General features: G+C 36.8%; 2 protein-coding genes across 3 annotated transcripts in view; one reads left to right on the top strand and one right to left on the bottom strand.

The window, feature by feature from the left end:
* APPL2 (adaptor protein, phosphotyrosine interacting with PH domain and leucine zipper 2) overlaps positions 1 to 5116 on the top strand; it is a 55282-nt gene extending 50166 nt beyond the window's left edge. The window contains exons 18-21 of one of the 2 annotated variants that reach the window (XM_052639500.1): positions 1349 to 1385; positions 1773 to 1913; positions 2729 to 2776; positions 4245 to 5116. In XM_052639500.1, the coding sequence (XP_052495460.1) occupies positions 1349 to 1385; positions 1773 to 1913; positions 2729 to 2776; positions 4245 to 4271 (253 nt within the window). In that variant the 3' untranslated portion in view covers positions 4272 to 5116. Of the gene's footprint in view, positions 1 to 1348; positions 1386 to 1772; positions 1914 to 2728; positions 2777 to 4028 lie in introns of both variants that reach the window. The other variant, XM_052639499.1, reaches the window with a different exon arrangement.
* A 5733-nt stretch (positions 5117 to 10849) lies between these two features.
* WASHC4 (WASH complex subunit 4) overlaps positions 10850 to 23110 on the bottom strand; it is a 55363-nt gene continuing 43102 nt past the window's right edge. Inside the window, exons 27-33 of the mRNA XM_052640442.1 lie at positions 20663 to 20729; positions 20078 to 20164; positions 17252 to 17399; positions 14131 to 14227; positions 13318 to 13514; positions 12888 to 12987; positions 10850 to 10972 (exon numbers count right to left, since the gene is read on the bottom strand). Coding sequence (XP_052496402.1) covers positions 10905 to 10972; positions 12888 to 12987; positions 13318 to 13514; positions 14131 to 14227; positions 17252 to 17399; positions 20078 to 20164; positions 20663 to 20729 — 764 coding nt within the window. The 3' untranslated portion in view covers positions 10850 to 10904. The remainder of the gene's footprint in view (positions 10973 to 12887; positions 12988 to 13317; positions 13515 to 14130; positions 14228 to 17251; positions 17400 to 20077; positions 20165 to 20662; positions 20730 to 23110) is intronic.

Genomic DNA, 23110 nt, shown 5'->3' with positions numbered 1-23110 from the left:
TAAAAGCAAATACAGGTTACCTGTTATACACAGCAAACTAAAAGTTTTAAATTTCCATTTATAGAAAACTTTTACAAAATACTTCGGTTATCCGAACTTGAGGGAAATGCTTATGATGTGTATTTTAAAAATTATTAAATTCATACTCACTAATGAAGACATAAATAATTATTTAGCTTTGCAGCTTAAAATTCCATGCATATTTTGTTAACCACCTCTTTGAAATTTATGGAGGTTCTTATCCCGGTTTTACAAAGCAAATGAGAGAAGTCACGGTGACTTGCATAAGATCATAAAGTTAGTATCCAGGAATTTGTCTTGGGCCCTCTGATGATAAATATTGTGTTTTAACAAATATAAGTGTATATTTTTCAAATTGTTACCATGGGGTGGGGGACAGCTTTGTTGAAATATAACAACATACTGTATAATTTACCTATTTGCAGTGTTTTTTAGTATGTACATATTTGTACAACTGTCACCCAGTTTTAGAACATTTTCATCATCCCCCCCAAAAAAACTCACACCCATTAGCAGTCACTCCCTTTCCCCTGCACCCTGCTCAGTCCTAGTCACTAATCTGTTTTAACAGATTTTCCTATTCTGGACATTCCATATAAATGGAATTATAACCATCTTTTAACAGAGCGAATAGATATTTCACTTTCACTTATGAAGTAGCACATCAGTAATAATTTATATACACAATACTATGTTTTAGAAAGTAGAAATTTTTATCTATAAAATAACAGTAAATTCTCTAAGGTAGTTTTCTCAGACATGGATGATCCTTAAAACGCTGTTAAGAGAGTATCTAGAATACCTTCCTAAAGTTACTCCTCCTACACCCAAACTGACAAGTTTGGTTAAATCTGGGAACAGCTCTGTTAAATCCCTTAACTGTTCTCACCTCTACCCCATGTTTTTGAGAAAACTTCTTAAAACTGAGAAGTATATGTTTCTGGTACTTTAAGGGAAACAGGCTGATAGGAATTTCTGAGGAGGCTGCACAGAGTATTACCCATCCCTGTTAATTTTTCTGGAGAATAATAATGCTGCCTCTTCGGATAAGCACTAAAATACTGTGAAATCCACTATTTGCCATCATCTTCCATTAAAGATGCCCTGAGGTTTACCTGCACAGGTTCGCTCAAGGCAGAAACCAGAGCACTCACTCCCTTTGGATGGTCCCATGGTGCTCTCACCTTGCCCTCAACCAGACAAAAACGTGGAAATATAGTTTTCATATTTAACGTTTTGTGTGGTTTCCTTCTGAAGTTCTACAAACTCATCTAAGAAAATAATTTTATCCAACATTTGTGATATAATGAATCTCTTAAATTTTCAGGTTGATAGATCCCCAGACTCAAGTAACAAGGGCCAATGTAAGTACCCTGTTGCATGCTAACTGTAGTGATTACTCTTTAATTCACCTTTGTAGTCACCTGAAACAGTGTGCACTTAAAAAAATTTACTTGCCAGATTAAATGTCACTAGTAATGTGCACTGTTTTTATGGAAAGTGAAAGTGAAGTCGCTTAGTCCTGTCTGACTCTGTGACCCTGTGGACTGTAGCCTACCAGGCTCCTCCGTCCATGGGATTCTCCAGGCAATACTGGAGTGGGTTGCCATTTCCTTCTCCAGGGGATCTTCCCAACCCAGGGATCGAACCCAGCTCTTCTGCATTGCAGGCAGACGCTTAAACCTCTGAGCCACCAAGGACCCTAATTCCAGTCTGTTGCATAGTAATAGTCTATTCCTGTTTTTTTCTAGTTTGAACTCACCAGTGTCACCCAGTTTGCTGCTCATCAAGAAAACAGGAGACTGGTTGGCTTTGTGGTCCGCTTGCCTGAATCCACAGGCGGAGAGTCTCTGAGCACATATGTTTTTGAAAGCAACTCAGAAGGCGAAAAGGTCTTGTTATTTCCTTCATCTAAAGATGCTGCAAAAGTGGCCGAAATAGCAGCTCAGTTGGGATAGCATTAGACCGAAGATGCCAAATTTCAGTCCAAAGATAGATATTTAAAGGGTTATTTTGCACAAACCTCTTCAGCATTTAGTTAACTATTCTTCAGGTCCCCACTGAGAAGTTTAAGAATACCTCCTATGAAGGCCCCACTGAAAATTGGAGTAAAATTTCCGTATGGAAAGTACATATCAAGCAAAAAGAGTGAAGAACTTTAATGGTGAAATATAATTGCTTAGGAGAGATCAGGAAATGTTAAAAAGCAGTTCACCTCAGATTTCTTCTTTGCAAAAAGTTACAATGGAGAAAATCTTTTCTCAGGGAGGAAACCAAGGAAGCAGATGTGAGGAAAGTACATCTAAACTGTTCTTTGCTTTAGTACGAAACTTTGTGGCTGCCTCTGCTACTAGAATTAATCAAAATGATTCAAACTTCTTTCATGAAGTATCTGTTAAGCACTGTGTGTATGAACATGCAGTGGCTAAATATGGCTGAGAGGAAAAAAGTACCCGGTAAGAATTTCAGACTGTTTAATACGGTCAGTTTTCACTTAACATTAAGTGGCAACAGCAGGCCAGTCCAGGTGGATGCTAGTGTTCAGAAGCCCCATCTGACGAACTTCCTGCAGCCAGATCCTCTGCCTCCATGGTGATGTGAGCAGACTGTGACCTTGCTGTACTTTCAGAGTCACATTTTCTTCTAAAGTTCTTATCCTTTTCTGCCTTTGCCAAACACTTCGTTTTTTTTTTTTTTTTTTTTGCAGATATGTTATGCTATTAATTTGGGAAAAGAAATCATTGAGGTTCAGAAGGTAAGGTTCATTTTAGTGCTGGCTGAACAACTCAAAGTTATCTGTATACTTACCTTTCTCTCAAAAAGAAAAGCGATGCTCACTAGGCAGGGTGGCCACGTCTGGGACTTCCTTTTAAGCCTTCTGTGTGCCAGGCATTTTTGATCAGCTAGTTCCTGTCACTAGAAACACGTGGCGTTGCTAACAAATACCACGGATACAGCTCCTGCAGTGGTTGGCTGGGTTTCCTGTTTCAGATTAAAGGACACTAACCAGTATCTGCCGTGTGCTCTAAGGCCTCACTCCCCAGAGTGGTCACAGGCCCAGCAACACTGAGATGTTATCTGGAAACTGTCTGGAAGTGAAGACTCTCAGATCTCTCTATCAGTAGTTTATCATCTTTCATTTACCCAACTAATTTTTGAGAGCAAATTCTGTGTAAGAAAAACCCTTGCAGTTATAGCAGTGAGCCAGAGACACAGTTCCTGCCCCCAGGGGCTTCTAGTTCAGCACTGCCCAGCAGAACTTTCTGTAGTAACAGAGACGGTCTGTTTAATAGGCAGATTGAATGTGGCTAGTGTGACTAAGGAACTGGATTTGAAATTTTTAGTTTTAACTAATGTAATAGTAACCTGTAGCTAGTAGGTATCACACTTGTGCAGTTCTAATCCATCAGGGAGGGGCAGGCAGGTCAAGGATTAGGACCAACATAATGAAAAAAGAACACTCACGGCAAGTTTGTATCTTATGGTGTAGATCAGAGTTGGCAAACTTTCTATAAAAGGCCTGATGATAAACCTTTCCAGGCTCACCATCTCTGCTGCCAAACTACTCAACTCTGCTGTTTTAACACAAAAGCAGCCATAGTATGTAAATGAATTGGCATGGCTATATTCCAATAAAACTTTATAAAAACATGTGATGAGCCAAACGGCCATAGTTGGCAATTCTTGGTATAGAGTAAAAGGAAAAAAAAGGAGTTTAAAGACAGCGGTCAGCGCTGTGAAAGAAATTCCTCTCTGGACTCTTTCCACAAAGATGATTCTTGAGTTTGCTATGTAAACGATATTTTGGCTGACAGGTACAACCTTGGCCTAGTTTTTGGGAGAAGTAATACAATTGAGGTGTGTTTTTTTAAGAGATGCAAGAAGGCATACCTAAGAGTCAGAAGAAATGAGGCTAGATTACAGAATATAATGACAGCCAAACCAAAGGGGTTTTAAGTGCATTTTAAGTGTTTTCTTTTCTCCTTCTTAAACTCCCGTAACTTCAGGATCCAGAAGCACTGGCTCAATTAATGCTGTCCATGCCACTAACCAATGATGGAAAATATGTACTATTAAACGATCAACCAGATGACAGTGATGGAAGTCCAAGTGAAAATAGAGGCGCAGAATCTGAAGCATAACTTCCTTGTGCCTCTGGGTGAAGAGCACCCAGGAAGGAGAGCTACCTCCTTAAGGGTTTTCAACTTCTCTGATACATACAGGCTCACCACCTGGTTTCAGAATGCTGACAATCGCTTGTGGAATGTACTCTTGATGCCTTGATACTGAGACTTGGGAGGGAAACAGTAAGAAATGGTTGACAACATACCCATCTACAAATGTTACTTTAGGTGCTTTGTGGTAAGTCCTTTTCTTAGATTGCATTGTTCAGTGCTCAGAATGAAAGCTATGAAAAAAAATGCATTGTTCACTTTATTTCAATGTCATCTCTTTTTCAGTATCCTTTAAAAAAATGGTAAAAGTCTAGATTTATAATTTGATAGACACTAAATATTTCCTATTAATATAATCTATTTTTGTATTTTAATGAAACTGTAAGTGCCTGTCATTCTGAATTGGTCTGTTTATAATCAAGTCTGTCTCATCATTTTGACCTAACAGAATTAATTTGTGCAGTCAGGTGATGAGCCCTGTGCTTTGAAGTCCGCGAGCGCTAGCAGAAACGCAGGTCTAGTTCTGGTAATTGTTCAAACATCACACAATAAAAAGACAAGCAGATTAGTACCACAAAAGATGTCTGATTTTACAGTGGAACCTTAACGAACCAGCATTTGGAAGTGTATGGGCCTTTAGATACTGTTTTTAGGGGTGGAGCACCATGGACAGTGTACAGCTCCACTAATTTCTATTTCTTCTGAGCCAGACCCTCCTTAAAGAAGGGACCAATGAATTTTTAAACTCACTTGAAGCACAGCTGGCCGTGGGGCTTGGTAGAAAAGTTCCTATTTTCACCCTGACACATAGGTTCCAGACATCCTAGCCCATTAGGAAATAAGCATAATGATCTTTAATTGATACAGTGTATTTAATTATAACCAAGCTCAACAGAAATACCAGTCTTTGTAATAAATTAACCTAGCAATAAATGCTAGCAAATAAAAACTATCATTCTGTTTCTTTTTCTTTTTGTGGTTATTTTCTACAACATCCATGAAAGAAAGCTAAAGTTGCTTCTGTAGCTTTAACAGCTAATTAAAAAAAAAAAACCAAACCCCAGGACATAACGAAATCACAGCAGAGGGTATGTATGATGCAAGGTGAATCAAATAATGTGATCTCAAGGCCAAATTTTTAAAAGGTGCTGCTTTTTAAATGAATTAATAAAAGAACTTTTGTAACTCAAAGAGGCACCATCAGAAACACAGTGAGCTGGTCAAAACACTATGAAATTATACACCATAAAATCACAGCATAACTATAGTAGCTCATAGCTCAGTAAGTTCTGACAAGCTTCAAGAGCTACACCCTCTGAATTCTTGCTTAGAACTGTTCAGGGTGTAAAATAATATATCTACATAATAAAACTCAATAAAAATCGATGTTTTTAATGTAAAAATTTAATAATGTGTAGCCTATGGAAAGTATGGAAGTTTCTTAAAAGATGAAACAGAGCTACCATATGATCCAGCCATTATCAGTCCTAGGTATGTATCCAGTAAAGATGAAAACTAAAAGATTCATGCAGCACTATTTACACAATAGACAACTGACTTAAGAAGATGTGGCAAGCACACACAGGCATATTACTCAGCCATAGAAAAGAATGGAATATTGCCATTGGTAGCAACATGGATGGACATAGATGGTACTATACTCAGTGAAGTCAAAGAGCTATGTGTCACTTATATGTGGAATCGAGAAAATAATATAATTCTATATACAAACATAAAAACAGACTGAGGTACAGAAAACATAGAATGAAAATACAAAATTAAATACAAAATTAACTGAGCTTCCCAGGAGATAGTGGAGGACAGAGGAGCCTGCTGTGCTGCAGTTCATGGGGTCGCAAAGTCACATGACCTAGTGACTGAACAACAAATTAGCAAACACACATGAACAAAAATTAGTATCCAGAATATATAAAATATCCCTAAAATTAGTAAGAAAAAAATGAAAAAAAGTCATGAAAACATTTCATAGGGAAAAAAGGCTCAAATAGAAACATGTTAAATCATATAAAAATCAAGGAAATGCAAATTAAAACCACAGATACGATACTGACCAGACTGCAGAAATCCAGCTCCTGGCAGGGAATGGGAGTCACCTCACCCACTTCTGGGATGGGTCAACAGCCTGGCATTCTTTTCCAATGAACCTGCAGGTAACCTGGCCCTACCACCAAGGAGGTTCACTTATGACACACCCCGGGGAAACTCAACACACATTCCCAGAGACAAGTACAATGACGATTAGAGCAGCACTATTCACAGTATCCCAAATTTGGAAATAACCCCGATCTTGTCAACAGACTAAGTATCTGTGTATTCATGTAATCCAGGATGAGGGAAATAAAGCTAAATGAACTAGCTCTATATACATCAATGTGGATGAATTTCAAAAGTGATACTGAATTAAAGTCGTAAGCACACAGTAAAAATACATTTATATTAACTTTAAAAAATAACACAAACATCACCATATTATTGTTTAAAATAATGACAGCTGTAACCCTCAAGAGAAACGCAGTGCACTGTGGTTCCCTCTGCAGCAGAAAAGGGAGCAGGGCAGGAATAATGGGAGCGTCCAAGCTCATAACCCACCTGGTGGCTACACAGGCATTCTTTTTTCAATCACTAAATAGTACATACATACTGATATGTTTTTGCATGTATCTGATTTTTAAATAAAAATTTAAAATTCAGAAACAATGGGTGACTTCCTTTCTGTCAACTGAAATGTGCATTAATGCATAGGAAAGCCCTCTGAAAAATTCACAAGTGCCATGTAAATGAAAGGTGGAGGGAGGAAAATGAGACCTTTTCTTAGGCAGCTAGCCTCGCCAAACTGCATCTCCCAGCACTGCCTTTTCATCGTTAGCCACCTGTCAGACCACCTTCAGGGAGGAGCAAGACCTGCCTCACACTGTCAGCACTCCACTGAGTTATTTAAAAAGGAAGATTTTATGAGACCAACAGAGAGTCAAATACAGACTGTTTATCTTCAAACTTTTCAACAGCTAATAATTACATGCCAAGTAAATTTCTGCCAATAGGAGCAACCATAATAATAGTATTTATAACAGTTACTGTTTCCTAATAAAGTGGCTTTATACATATTAACTAAATCCTCAAACAATCTATGAATGATATTATTACACTATTTTAGGCCTCAGGAAATGAAGCACAGAAAGGTTAAGTAAACTTGTAAGCAGCAACTCAGGATTCAAATCACTCCTGGTTCCAGAATATGCTTCTGCTATATTAGCACACAGGAAACCAGAGACAAAACAACCTCCAAATGTTTCAATGCATTCATCTCTGAAGATTCTGATATTCAGTAATTACATCAACTTAAAAGTGCATCTTTAATGCCTTACTACCTTTCGTACAGATTCTGAAATGTTTACTGTAATACTGCCACCTTTATATAAACAGGAGATTCTGGGTACAGAAGTGTTAACTTTTTGGCCCCTCACATTAATGATAATGACTGCATTACCAGAGAATGTTTCAATACACAAAGATCTTACATTACAGACTCCAGAATTATGACATCGGATCTACACGGATTGAGAGAGAAATTTCACCTATTTTCCCGATTATATTCTCCACTCATGGGAAAAACCAGTGCTATTAGGTAAACTAGGTGATAAAGAAGAACCAAACTATTACAATAGAGGAAAATGTCTATATACTTGCCCAAATCAACCTTTCCTTTAAGAAATTTCTGTATAAACTAAATTCTCATTTGTCATCACCATCTCTGAGTTTACTGCACAGTTCTATGACTTCAGTTAACCGCTACAGACCCACTTATTCTGGACTTCTTTTTTAAAACAAATCTGTGACAATCTAAACTTTTAATTGTCCTAACATCTGAAAACAAACAAACAAAAAAATGTAGCATTAAATCTCTTAAGAAAAGGAATACCATCAGTCCGAAACTTCAGCAACTTAAGCTGGAAAAAGAACTAAAATTATTAAAACTGGCTAAAGTTCACCATTTATATTTGGCCAGTCCAGCATAAAAAAGTAAGAGGACAATGTATGTGATGGTATTGTCTCACCTTTCCCACAACCTTACAAATTTACCACCTCAGAAGAGAAAAGCAGAACATTTTCTCCAGCATAGTATTTAGAACACTCTCCTTTATTATATTGTTCCAGTCCAAGTCATGACTGCAAATGGCACTACAGCAACACAGATTAATGATCCCTTCCCAGGAGTAAGATTTAAAATGATACATTCATTTGGGTTCTTTTATTTGAAAACAGCAAGCAACAGAAAGATTAAAAATATAAAAAGGAAAGAACAAAAAGTCCACCTGGGCTACACAGAGGAGCCAATACTAACTTTATACTTGAAATGTCTTGCCTATATGCATGCAAGTATTTGTTTAAAGACATTTCCACATACTATTAGATTAAAGGGAACTCCAGAAAAAGTAAGAACTACTGGTTTAAGACATTCAATTGTGAACAAACATCCAAAGGAAGTAAATTTTGGAAATTGCATTTATTAATGTTCTATTATACATATTGTATTCTCTTAGAACTGGGAGAGAGGAAAGCCCCCCACTTGAGGGAGATAACAAATTTACCATCTTTTATAAAATCTAATTAGAATTGACAATGTTATGGTTAGTCTTTAATTCCTGAGAATTTGAACATTAAGTTTTCTGTGAATTTACAACAAATGCTCACACAAATTTTAAATTGCAGTATGTCTGAAAAAAATGAAAATGTTAACATTAATACACTGGCAAGGAAGACCATCATCTAAACGTGTGCACATCTAACTTAGGTGTGAGACACTCAGCCCTGTTGCTCTGCACTTTAACAGCTTTTAAATACGCTTAATCTTTTTCAGAGATTTCAAATAAGTAAACTTACTATACCTTATCCAGTCTGCAGTGACATGATTTTGAACTAAAGGTAAAATTTGATCTGTCACACTTTTTGTAATCATAGGTATCCATGGAGTCAGCATGCGACCTCTATCTAGTACGGATAAAATAACTGACTTATGTGGGGAAAATGATAGAAACCTTTGATTCTCTTCTAATTAGAATTTCTATTAAAGGAAATGATTTTAGGGAAGTTAGAGAAGAAAAAAAAATAATACTGTTGCTATGAAATGGTGACCAATTTGACAGAGTCAAATGCAAGATCATTACTATAAACATTTATGATAATAAAAATATAAATTATTAATTATGCAGCATGCTTCAGGGCCATTTCTACAGTTAGTATGAATTACAAATATTAAATGCCTTTAATCCATCCATTGTACATAATTCTATAAGTCATGTTGAAACAATAAAAAACATTTCCTACCTATTCTGTTTCTTCTGAATTTTAACAGTGAAAGTGTTCATCTTGAGCTGGGAAAGTTACCCTGACTGTGATCAATGAGAACAGACACGGCATTGTACACCCATTCCAAAAGCTGGAAATCAAACGTTAGAATTACTCACAAAATTTACCCAAAGAAATGCTTTATAGGCAAGTGCAATGGAAAAATCAAGTATTTCCTAAAATAATATTAGTATTACATGTAAAGTTTCAAACTTTGTTTTCACTGTAAAGGTATCACTGTATTATATTAAAATATTATAGGCCATGATTAACCATTTTACTATTAACTGATATAATCTTTACAAAAATAAAGCTAATAATAGCTTGTTCGGAACTAAATTTATTCTAAATCTTTCTGTACTTTTTAAATCAGTAAATGATTTAGTTATTTAGAACTTCATTCTCACAGTGGTAATTTTTTTAAAGCCTGCACAGTGCTAAATCTGATTTCTTAGATTATACTTGGTTTAAAGAAAAAAAATCTGCCGAAACCATCACCAAGACTTCAACTGAACCTAATGTAGAAGAAACCTGAGTTTGGATGTAGAAGTAAGAGTTCATTCAGTTTTCTCGGGTATCCTATATGCCTTCAGCCAAAAGTAAAGCGTCAAGCAGGACTCTATGGCTTTATCTGTATTTTCCTCCATCTTGAGTATTAAGTAAATCTTAAATTTAAAGCAGTTGTTGGAGGTTAAATAAGTTCTCAAAGCAATGTAAACGAGTTATAAAATATCTCACCGGACAGCAGCAGCTCTTGTGAGCCACACGAAATTAACGATGAACCAGTGCACACTGGACATAAAGGATACACTAGTGCCTCATCTCTAGTATCAATACCATCTTCATATGTCCCTTTTATAAGAATACTGATATTTATGCTTCATGAATTTCAGGCTCAATTCCTTTTGTTTAAACATATTTACTGGCTGTACACAGTATATGCACTGAATTTCCAATGACTGAGACAAAAATACGGATCAAAGACCTATGCAAATACAAATTATAAACATTCATGTAGATTATAAGAGATCTGAGGTGGCAGTTTAGGAATGTGGGTTAATAACCCTTTTAACACTTCATTTCAAATACCAGTTCCCAAGCAGGCACATCAAGCCTAAAAAGTCCAAGAAAAAAATCTAATTTTAAAATCTCATTCTCAACCTTCGAGAAGTACAGCTTTTAGACGGAGAATGGACTTCACTTTAGAGCACTGCCTTAGAGAGATGCAGCATCTAAATGTTTCCCAGAGATGTGGCCCAGGAAACACTCTGTTATTAGCTTATAATATCCATTTCACGTACAATTCTGATGATCTCACAGGGGCAACGCATACCATCAGTATCATTTGACAACAGGATCTGCAGACACAGTGCTGTCGGACAGGTCTCCGTTGCTTGTTTTAGTCTCTTCTGAAAGCATGAGTAAAAATAATGGACATACTTATGTTCATTTAAAAACCACAAACTAAAGTCGAAAAGGACAATATTGCTAAATTTCAAATGAACAAAATGTTGCATCTACCAAATATTTCTCTAATATCACAAATTATATGCAGTTTATCTACCTTCATGTTTTAGAACTCTAGGCTAAATACTGCAAATGTGATGTTCTGACTAGTTTGTAATCAGGGTGTGGAACTGTTGAGACATCAGAACTGTGTCTGGAATGGGGTTGGTTTCACACTGCACATTCCTCCGCATGGGCAAGGAAACTGTAGTGCTGTTACTGGTAAAAACATGACTGCAAATTCACATATAAAACTGTCCAGAATGAATACCTTCCCAATTATGTTTATAGTTTATTTTTAAATGTGATTTTTTATTATGAACATAATAAAATGAATTCTGGCTTTTTGTGCAAAATTTCATATGCATATACTTCATTAACAGAGCAAAACTATTTAGCTAATACATTTAGCAACTCTGAGCAACCTTTAGCTAACAGCCCTACAGGACAGCCACCACCCAGACATCAGGCAGATATCTGGGTGACATACATTAACCCCAAACCCCAGAGAGTTCCTAAAGAATACCAGTCCAAAGCAAGGAGCTCTACTGAGACTGCAATGTTTATTTTGTCTTAATGCTCTAGGCTTTAAAAGTAAATATCCAGTCCACCTGCAGACAAAGTTCTGGCATCATGACAGGCCTGAGCACAGCCTATGCAGTAACTGAACTACTGAATCTAAACGCTTAGATACTAAGAGTTCAGTTACTGAATCTAAACTCTTAGATTCTAATCTAAACTGAACTCACAGTTCAGTTACTACTGACTCAGATTCTTCCAGATGACTCTGCTAAATATTATTTTTAAATGAACCCCAAAGTAGTAAATATGTATTTTTTCATTTAATAAATACTGAGTATCTTCCAGGCAACAGCCTGAAATCATTTTTCAAGCACACTTACTTAGTATAGATTCCAAAAATGCTTGCATATGCTAGTAATACTGATGTAACATTATCAATAGGGAACAGGGTAATGGATGTAAGTGGTCTACTGAAATGAATGATGTCTCTTTGGTGTGAAATACATATTTTAAAAATTTAACTGATAAGATTAATAAAAATATCATAGTTCATGAAGTTCTTTTATTCTTGATCACTGTGAAATAAATACGGGCAAGAAGAAAAGGAAGCAGAGCAAACATGAAACCCGTCAAGTTGCTGTACGTAGTTTTGAGTGTCCACAGAGGAAGCCTAAGCGGCATAACTTCCATAACAGAAAAAAGGAAAATTACCATTTTTCAGAGAAAACAACTGGTGTTAAATTTCAAATCTGGGAAATGATCATGAGGGTCCCTTAAGTATGAAATACTGAAGAATTTACACCTGCATAGATGATATCAGACAGAATCCTCTCCCCAGTGACCATCAGTTACTATGGCTGTACTGCCCTGATTCTCCAAGCTCCGGCTATAGAGGGGCACAGGAGGCTATTCACTCTGATACTGAAAACGTCCTGAGTCACCTGGCCTGGCATTCAGTCAGCATCCAGTCAGCAGTCCTGCCCTCAGAGGCATTTAGTCTCCTCTAATCTGTTCCTTCTCAACTGCTAACAGCTGAAGGGCGAAAGAAAAAACCCAAACTTGGTGCCATTTTAAATTAAGAGAAGATGAGCTGAATAAAGTGTTATTCCAGAACGAAATGCATGTTAAATTTCAGTTTCACAAATGATCCACTTAGGCTTTACTTTTTAAAAAAAGGACATTTCTAGGTTTATATATTTTTTCAAAAAGAAAAGTCTGACTCAATAAAATGGGGTATTCATATCTATTATTGATGAAAGATTTACTAGTCTTTCCAAATAAAAGCCACTCACTAACCTTCTTTCTCTTTCTTTTCTTGGTTTTCTTCAGCTGCAGTCTTGTCAGCTCTGAAGAAAATTCTTGCACTGCTCAGTGAGAAATACAGCAATTCAAATTCCTAAGTAAATAAAAATATCAGAAATAAAAGTTGAAAATATATATTTTAGCAAAATATCAAAATTACCATATTTAATATCTCTTCATTTTTCTAAAATGCTCTAGTGAGTGCAAATCATAAATACAGAAACTGAACTAGGCAATCTATCCATTTTTAAAGATATGAGTCAAATGGCTTCCAAGTATCATTCATTTAAAAATATACTCTTTATGACCATTATTCATTTCACCTATTAAAATGGGAGTTTCAATATGATTGACATTTTTTCAGTGATCAAGAAGTAATGGGTATTAAAAAGTCAAACCAGATTTGACTATTATTCTCCTCTACCTGTAGATAAACATCCAGTCGTTTCTGAGTGAGATTCATGGTTTGTAGTAGTTTTTCATCCTGACTAGTTGACTGTACATTCTGTTGCTTAGCAACTGCTCTCATCTCCTTCAGGTATTTCTCTCTAACAGACTGGAACCAGTGAAGTGAGTCAAATTCCTGGTACTGATCCAAAAGCTTCAGAATGTAAGCCACACCTAGAGTCATCAGCAAAACCAAATCAAATTACAGTGTGTACACAAACTGTATTCCACTCTACCAATAATTCTTAAAATTAAGGCTAACCATTTTAAAATTAATCCTCTTTCCAATTATGTTTTACAGCACAAATGAGAAACTTAGCAACATGGCTTAATTCCTCCTTAAAAAGATGTGATCCTATAAAAAAATTTTTTTTTAAAAAGCCAATCAGGAAGATAAAAAGAAATAATATGGCTATGAAGATCTGCAGATCACCTGGAGATAACATAGGGCTGTAAGAGTGGTTCTACTGCTAAAGAGACAAGTGAGGAAACTATAAGGAAACCAGAGAGACTAAATAAAAGATGGTCAGACTGTAAAACTACAACAAAAACAAAGCCTAAATAATTAATCCAAGTGATTAGCAACACCAAAGGAGCATGAACAGTACAAATGATGGGAAACAAGTATCACCAATCAGATGACCCACCTAAAAAGTAAACAGTAGATAAACACAGCTTGTGAAAAACAAGTCTACAAAGAGCACATAGATCTATTCTCAAGCAAACATTTAGAAAAATTCATTGTAAGGTAAGCACAAAATTCATGGGAAAAGAATTTCATTAAGCTTACCCATGGCAAAGCCATCATCAGTAAAGGCAGCTCCAATTTTATTTTTTTTATTCAATTTCTCCTTGCAACTAATGGAATGCTCTACAAAGTTGAGGGTCTAAAAAGATATAACAACATATCAGAGAAATGACTGTGCTAAAAAGAGTCGTCAGAATTTAGTTCCTAAGACAGACATTTCAAAAATTATAAATAGGATCTCTTCTAAGTTCCTGCCTTTTTGATTTGAAACACTTGCCTCATATAAAAAGCCTCTTGGTGAGGTCACAGAATGTGTAAGTATCTCATAATGGCTCTTTTCCAAATCCTTTAAATGTCAGCACTCCCTCAATCACCACTTAACCCAAGCACAGTGCCTTGTTATAAGATGCTTACTAAAATATGTACATTTTACAGATGAAGAGACTAAGACTTGAGAAGTTTAGTACCTTCCCTAAAGCCATAATCTAAAGCAAAGTTGAGTCAGAAAAGTAGGTCTGCTTTATTTAAAAGCTTGAGTGAAGTCTCTCAGTCGTGTCCGACTCTTTGCGATCCCATGGACTATAGCCTAACCAGGTTCCTCTGTCCATGGGACTTTTCAGGCAAGGATACTGGAGTGGGTTGCCATTTCCTTCTCCAGGAGATCTTCCTGACCCAGGGATTGAACCCAGGTCTTCTGCATTGTAGGCAGACACTTTACTGTCTAAGCCACCAGGGAAGATCAACTTAAAAGCTTAAGTACTCTTAAACACAGCAATGCTTAGTTCTGCCCACCCAATTCATGCTATACTACTATTTCTTACCATATTCTTGGCTTAAAAAGCTTAGTGGTCATTTGGATTAACAAATTCCGGCCCCCCTTGAAAAAGCACTTCCCTAAAAAATTTAGCTCCTGTAAAATACCTTAACTAATCACAGCATTTATTCAACAAAGATTTACTGCAACTTTATGTGTGCTCAGCTGCTTTAGTCTCGTCTGACTCTTTATGACTCTCTGGACTGTAGCCTGTCAGGCTCCTCTGTCCATGGGGTTCTCCAGGCAAGAATACTGGAGAGGATTGTCATGCCCTTCCCCAGGGGATCTTCCCAACCCAGGGATCGAACCCATGCCTCCTGTGTCTAATACACTGAAGGTAAATTCTTTATCCACTGAGCCACCAGGGAGGCTCAATGAAACAATTACAGTAAAAAAAAAGAATACCATCTAACACTCTACAGGACAACACTCCTGACAATGACAGAAATGCAGCGCCTCTACACGGCCCGCCCAGTAAACCACCGGCCACATCTGGCCACTGTGCACTGGAGATGTGGCTGGTGAAACTGAGCAAGTGAACTTTTTATAAAATTATAACCAATTAAAATTTAAGTGGCCACTTGGGGGCTACGATAGCACAGCACAGGAATAAAGAGAGGCCTGTTTTAAAATAACTGTGGTACAATATGATAAGTACTACACTAGCTTACACTGGAAACAAGATTATCAAGTTTCACTTTTTTTTTTGCCTGTAAAACTTACTTGGCAATGAACTGCATTTTGTAAAATCTTTGTTAAAGATTTCTTCCTTAGATATTTCACGTTTTTTTCTGAAATTAGATTAAAACTCAAGAAAAACAATAGTGTCCCATACTTTTCTTCTTTGTAGTGTTCTTAACCCACCTGTTTTCTCCATCACTAACTGAATTTTGACAGCTGCCCTGCAAAACTCCACTCTTCCTCAGACCCACAAATGGTTCCTCACTGATGTTTACTATGGCTTCAAATTTATAAAGAAATATGGTGATAACTCACCGTGAGTTAACTACATTATTACTGAAATATAACTAAGGTAGACTTGCTTCCAGTCTCACAACTATCTGAATATGAAAAGATAATGCTTATCAGATAAATATGGACATTTTTGCTACATGGTATAACAATTATTATGAGAGAGTGTTAACAATAAATGTATTTTAAAAACAATAGAAAGGAAAATGCATGAAGAAAAAAGCCGTCCATAGCCATCAAATACTTTGAATTCATAATAATGGTTCTAAGTTGGCAGACTACAGTCCATGGGGTAGCAAAGAGTTGGACATGACTGAGCGACTAATACTTTCAGGTTTCCCTGATGGCTTAAGACTGTAAAGAATCTGCCTGCAATGTGTGAGACACCGGTTCAATACCTGGGTCAGAAGATTCCCTGGAGAAGGGAATGGTTACCCACTCCAGTATTCTTGCCTGGATGATTCCATGGACAGAGGAGCCTGGCGGGCTACACTCCATGGGGCTGCAAAGAGTTGAATATGACTGAGCAACTAACAACAGTATGTTAGAATATCAGTGTTAATTCAGGCAGCAACATGAAAAAAGTTATTACTCTTGATCAAAGTTAGATGTAATCAGAAGTTACATCTGCTCAGTGATATTTAGACTTTAAAGCTATTCTTTTACAATTTTTTAAAGAAAGAGCTTTGTTAAAGAAACCTTTAGAGAAGAATAACTCTTTTTCCTAATATATACCTCTCTAATCTCTTCACTCCATTTTCCTCACTGTAATAACTGTTTTCATACTGCAATTGTGGTTATTTTTAAGATGTCAACTATAGAATTAGAGTGCCACACACTATACATGATAAAAAATTTAGTTTAGATGTTAATATTTACTACTGAGTAGAGATATGCTATGCTATGCTAAGTTGCTTCAGTCATGTCCAACTCTTTGCAACCAACGGTCTGTAGCCTGCCAGGCTCCGTCTGTGGTTCTTTACCACTAGCACCACCTGGGAAGTCCCTTTAAATAGTATGCTTTTAAGAAACACTTCATATTTTAACAGTCTACATTAATCACTTAAAATGACTATATAATTCAGTCCAAAGATTACATGGTATATATATAAAATGGAGTATATGCAAGTAATTTCAATCACACTAGGATTCCTCTGGCAGTTATTAATAAGAATCTATCTTAATTATAAAGAAGTCTCATTCTGCATAGCTAGTAAGTAAAAATTCTAGGACACATTCACTGAGACCACATTTAGTTTTATCTACAACCAAAAAGTCAACAATACAGTCTGTGTGCATTTCTTGCTGTAAAAAAAAAAAATTGGATCTATTTATTAATACTTTAAAAAATTCATTTTGTGTATTAAAAATACTCACCAGAGGGGGAACAATGATATAGAAATTTCGGAGATGTATATTCTTTGGCCTTCGAAATTCTGGAGCAAAAACATCCACAAGCATTTTGAAATATTCTGTGCCTTCAGCAGAATTTCGTGTGTGATCACTGAGGACTGAATCCAAATGCCTAAAATGCAAAAAAAGAAAAAAAGTATTTATTTGGCTCCTTTCTCAAAAGAAGAGGAAGCTTTTAAAATCCATCTCTTATTAGTTAAGAGCACTCAAAAATATGAATTACTTTAAGACATCTCTAAACTTCCTTGGAGTAAAGGATGAACTTTTTTTTTTTAACGGACAGAAGCTTATCATTGTTTAATTAACTTAGTCCCTAAAAGAGAACATGTAGCGCCTCTTGAAATTTTAGTTTTGTATTTTCTTCTTCTCAAAATGAACCGTGCAGAAGTCCATTTCATTGTAAATAAACTCCTTTTCATTTTAACTCTCTTCACTAACACTTCTACACTTCCTGACTTCAACTGTAATCGATCTCCTTTTCAAGAATCTAGTTTCCCACTCAACCTTCAGCCTTCCCTCATAGCTCAGTTGGTAAAGAATCAGCCTGCAATGCAGGAGACCCTGGTTTGATTCCTGGGTCAGGAAGATTCCCTGGAGAAGGGACAGGCTATCCACTCCAGTACTCCTGGCCTTCCCTTGTGGCTCAGCCAGTAAAGAACCCCCCTGCAACATGGAAGACCTGGGTTTGATCCCTGGGTTGAGAAGATCCCCTGGAGAACCGAAAGGTTACCCAACTCCAGTATTTCGGCCTGGAGAATTCCATGGACTCTATAGTCCGTGAGGTCGTAAAGAGCTCAGACATGACTGAGCGACTTTCACTCATTCACTGAGTCAACCTTCAGAAACATTAGCTGCTGCTTCTACATCCTTATGTATGGCTATTATCACTTTCAAATTACTATTCCTCCACCAATGGTAGAAATCTCTCCTTTGAGATGCATGTGACCCAACTATATCCAACTATCCAACCACTCCCTCCTAAAAGCAGGCATCTATTAACTGGTTTAACCACTGTACTTCATTTATCTTGAACTATGATACCTGTTCCAGAAGACATTAATGTCCATTTAGAGAATCAATTTATTATCATAACCTCATAACTCCCTGACATCACCTGCCATAAACTTTGTTTCACTTGATGAGTAAACATCAAGGCAAGAACACAACACAGGTACTCGCCATTACACTGCATCGGGGGCCCTGTGTCAGCACGTAAGGTGGATACATCAGTCTCTCCATTGGGAAGGTGCTTTTCCCCCTTGGGAAGGCGTTTTTCCCCCCTTCATGATTAATAATCAGTTTATGAGACAACGTTTTCATAGTGAATACTCTATTCTCCAAAAATGTTTGAGAATTCATTGATGGTTTCTGTCTGATGTCAAGTACTACAGTGGTAGTTGCAAAACTGGTTTTTTCCCTAAATTTTCTCATCCCTTTCATATTTACTAGCTGGCAAGCACTGTAAAAAGGAACTTCCCCTCTGTCACTCCAACTTTTATTATCACTGTATCACAGACTCTTAAATTCAATATTATGATCAATTACTACCATTACTCTTTTTGATATTCAAATTGTTTCCACTTTGTCCAAGGGTGCCCCTTCATACCTGACCCAGTAACTGTTATAGTTATTAATAAGAAAACCCGGATTTCTAAATATGTAACAATTCTGCATGCCTTTTCAAGTTTTAAATTGTGTTCCAAAATCACTACTTATAAGTCTATACATCTGCACTGTTCAATAAGACTGTCATTAGCTATTTAAATTTAAATGAAATAAAGATTTTATTTCAATCCCCTAGTCCATTAGCCCTATTTCCAGTGTTCAACAGCTACATTCGGTAGTGACCACTGTACTGGACACTACTGCTCCAGATTACATAAAAGGACGGAGCAGTATTAGAACCATGCTGGCGAAGAGGAATATTAAAAAAGAGTGAAAAGAAAGGTAAGGGGCTTCTCTGGTGGCTCAGTGGTAACGAATTCACCTGTCAATGCGGGAGACACGGGTGTGATGTCTGATTCGGGAAGATCCCACAGGCCGTGGAGCAACGAAGCCCATGCGCTACAACTACTGGGCCTGTGTTCCAGAGCCTGGGAGCCACAACAAGGAGACCAGCGCAGTGAGAAGTCCACGCACCACAACCAGAGAGTGGCCCTCACGCGCCACAGAGAAAAGCGCACGCAACAACACAGATGCAGCACAGCCAAAAATAAGTGAGAAAATAAAATTATTTTTAAAAATAGGTGAAATGAATTTTGTTAGTGAGATTTTTTTTTTAATTTCTTCTTTTTAAAAATTATTGGCTGCACCCAGTCTTAAGTTGGAGCACAAGAACTCTTCGTTGCGGGGCTTGTGGGATCTAGTTTCCTGACCAGGGATAGAAGCCAGGTCCTCTGCATTGGGAGTGAGGAGTCCTAGCCACTGGACCACCAGGGAAGTTCCAATTCTGTTAATGAGATATTTGGCATTCTTTTTTAAACACTAAATCCTCAAAATTAGTTATGAACTTTATACTTGAGCACATTTCAATATGGACTAACCACATGTCAAGTGTTGAACAGTCACATGTATTTGAAGGCACCGTCTAGAAGATCCCTTTTAGTGACACTGGAAAGATCTCAGAATACTGTAGTCTTAAAAAAATTGTATCCCGTAAACAGACCATCATTTGCATAATAAGAACACTGACATATCAGTTTATATGTTATCCTCTAGTCTTTACTGTTTAAATGATCATACATTTTTTAAATCTCCAAATTTAACTTATTTTTCCAAAGATTAGATTACCTTGCTGCTTTTAATGTTTCTTCTGCAAGACCTTCTTCTTTGACTAGTTCTTCAAAATTTACAATATCTTCAAGATCAGGTACAAATCTACGTTAAGAATTTTAGAAGGCATTTATTAAAGCAAATTAAATATATGCAACTGACAGACATAAAAGCAGTACTGTAACACTGAACTTTTCAACAATATTTTTGGAAAGAACTTTGCACTTCAGTTATATTATTAATATCACCAGTTTATATTTGGAACAACTGAGTTCCAAAACTCAATTTTAGCATTTTTAATTATTTACATATAATCATCAAATTATAATCTTTAAAAATCATGTAGTCTATAGAACAATTCAAACTGCATTGATAAAAGAAATTAACTTCAAAAAATACAGCTTTTCAAGTCTGCTATAGTCTTAAAATTTGAGAAAAATATTTAAGTAGTAGGATTAATGGTTTTCTTCCATATTTGATCTCAAAATATATCCACAAGAAAAGAAAAAAGCCCCTTCTACAATATCACTTACAATAAAGACGGATTTAAATGACGTAAAATTTCTAAATAGCATAAATAAGGCAAAAAAATTCCATCCATACCTAATGGCATTGCTGCTACAATGAAGGCCACCAGATCTTATCATTCGTACATAGCCCATAGCATTACCTTAAAAATCACATACACACAAAAAATCAGATGTTTATACAAATAACTCTAAGTTCTAATGATCAGGAATACAGTTATATATAGCAGTCAATTACAAGGTTTCAACTCGTAAAAACTAAAGAGATTTTGCTGTATTTTACTTCAGTTTTGCTCCAAAAAAATATAACTTATGTATTTGTGCACTTAAAATATTGTTGCTCAGTCATTAGTGTCCAACTCTTTGAATATAAATGTACCTAAACTTACACCATCTATATTAAATATTTTAAAAATAAGTGTTTGAATTGATAAATGCATTAAATTGAGCACATTTTAAAAAATCAAACATTTAAAGATTACTGTTATCGTCTGTCTCTCTCACACACACAGAGCTGCAAGCGGTATCAAGAAATCCTTATTTGATTCCTCCCAAATTAGTATCTCCAACCGAGACTATTCCTCTAGGCTTTTTTTTATCCCATGCCTACATCTCCATGTCTAAGAAGAATTTTTAATTTAAGAAGTTTAACTCCAACTAAAGATCTTCACCCCCAATTGTATTTTCTTCCTCAGAAACTGACAAGTCTATCCTTCCAATAGCTCAGGCCAAACCCAGGGAAGTCATCTCTGCCTCCTTCCTTACCCTCAATGTCGTCGTTTAGTTTAGTCAGTAGTGTCCAACTCTCTGTGACCCCATGGACTATAGCCCGCCAGGCTCCTCTGTCCATGGGATTCCCCAGGCAAGGATACTGGAGTGGGCTGCCATTTCCTTCTCCAGGGGATCCTCTCTGTGGTTCAAACCTGTCTCTCCTGCATTTGCAGGAGGATTCTTTACCACTAACCAACAGGGAAGCCCTCCTTTCCCTCATACTTTAATCAATGGCAAATTACACTGGCTCTACCTTCAAAATGTCACCAGAATTCAACCAGTTTTCCCAACCTTCACAGCTCTCACCCTATTCCAAACCACCAGCAGTTCTCGCCTAGAATATTACACTATGCAATGGTTTCCTGATCTATTTCCACCTTCAGTATGTCACCCCCCGACAATGTTTCCTTTATATAGCAGTTAGTGGTTCTCTGATTCTGCCCCTTGCAACTGTTCTGATACCACACCCTACCATCCAGGTCTTCACTAACTCCATTCCAGCCCCTGACTGGTTTCCAAAATTGCTAAGCAGACTCGGGACTTTTGCATTTACCACCACCTCTTCCTGGTAAACTCTTTCCTTAGCTATGCACGCACATGGCTTATTCCCTCATGTTATTTAGGTTCCTGCTCACGTGTCACCTACTTAGAGCTTTCCCTAAATATCATTAAACTATATCATCCCCTGAATATCATTAAAATCATTTAAAATCATTAAGTGTTTAATGACGTGTCACCTTACTCAGCACCTATTACTGATACGTATCTTTCTGTCTGTATCTCCCCCGTTAGAATGCAAGACCTATGATATAGCTTTTGTGTTCTTAAACTGCTCCACCCCTAAAGCCAACATTTCCTACTCAAATGAAATGAAAATACTTGTAAGAACAGACAAAAAGATAAGAAGCAGTCAATACTTCATATATTACAATAATATAATCATGCACTTAACAGATACCATCTGATATTGTTAAAAACCTTCAATTAGGTATCACTGAATCCAAGGCTTATCCCAATATAATGATGTTAAAATGCTTTTTTTATATGCATCTTAGAAAAATGAAGTATCTAGTTTGATTGTTTTCCATCAAATTGTTTTCCTCCAAATTGGCTGATTAAAATTTGCTGCTGCTGCTGCTGCTAAGTCACTTCAGTCGTGTCCAACTCTGTGTGACCCCATAGATGGCAGCCCACCAGGCTCCTCTGTCCCTGGGATTCTCCAGGCAAGAACACTGGAGTGGGTTGCCATTTCCTTCTCCAATGAGTGAAAGTGAAGTTGCTCAGTCATGTCCGACTCTTAGTGACCCCATGGACTGTAGCCCATCAGGCTCCGTGAGAAGCAAATAGGGAGCAGCAGTAAAGAGTAAATCTGTGAGCTAGACTACTGGGTTCAAATCTGAACTCTGTGCTTTTTAGCTACAAAACCTAGGTCAAGTTATAAACTTTGTACCTCAGTCTCTTCAGTTGTTAAATTAAGCTGTAATGGGTTAAAGACTGGGTTTACTGTCATAGATATTACCCGCACCTAGAAATACTGTACTGTCCTCAATAAATGTGTGGAATGAATGAATATAATACTTCATAGCATTGAGTTTTACATGTGTTAGAACATATAAAGCACTCAGAATAACTTTGGCACATAATGAACGTTCAATAAATGTTAATGGTGGTGGTTATTCATTCAGCAGGCAGGTTATAAGACAAAAAGACTTCTCATTTTGCTCCCAGCTCTAGATTCCTTACTCCTTTTCTC

The sequence above is a fragment of the Budorcas taxicolor genome, chromosome 5, assembly GCF_023091745.1.
Source record: "Budorcas taxicolor isolate Tak-1 chromosome 5, Takin1.1, whole genome shotgun sequence".
Taxonomy (NCBI): domain Eukaryota; kingdom Metazoa; phylum Chordata; class Mammalia; order Artiodactyla; family Bovidae; genus Budorcas; species Budorcas taxicolor.
This window is presented reverse-complemented; position numbering and strand designations above follow the sequence as displayed.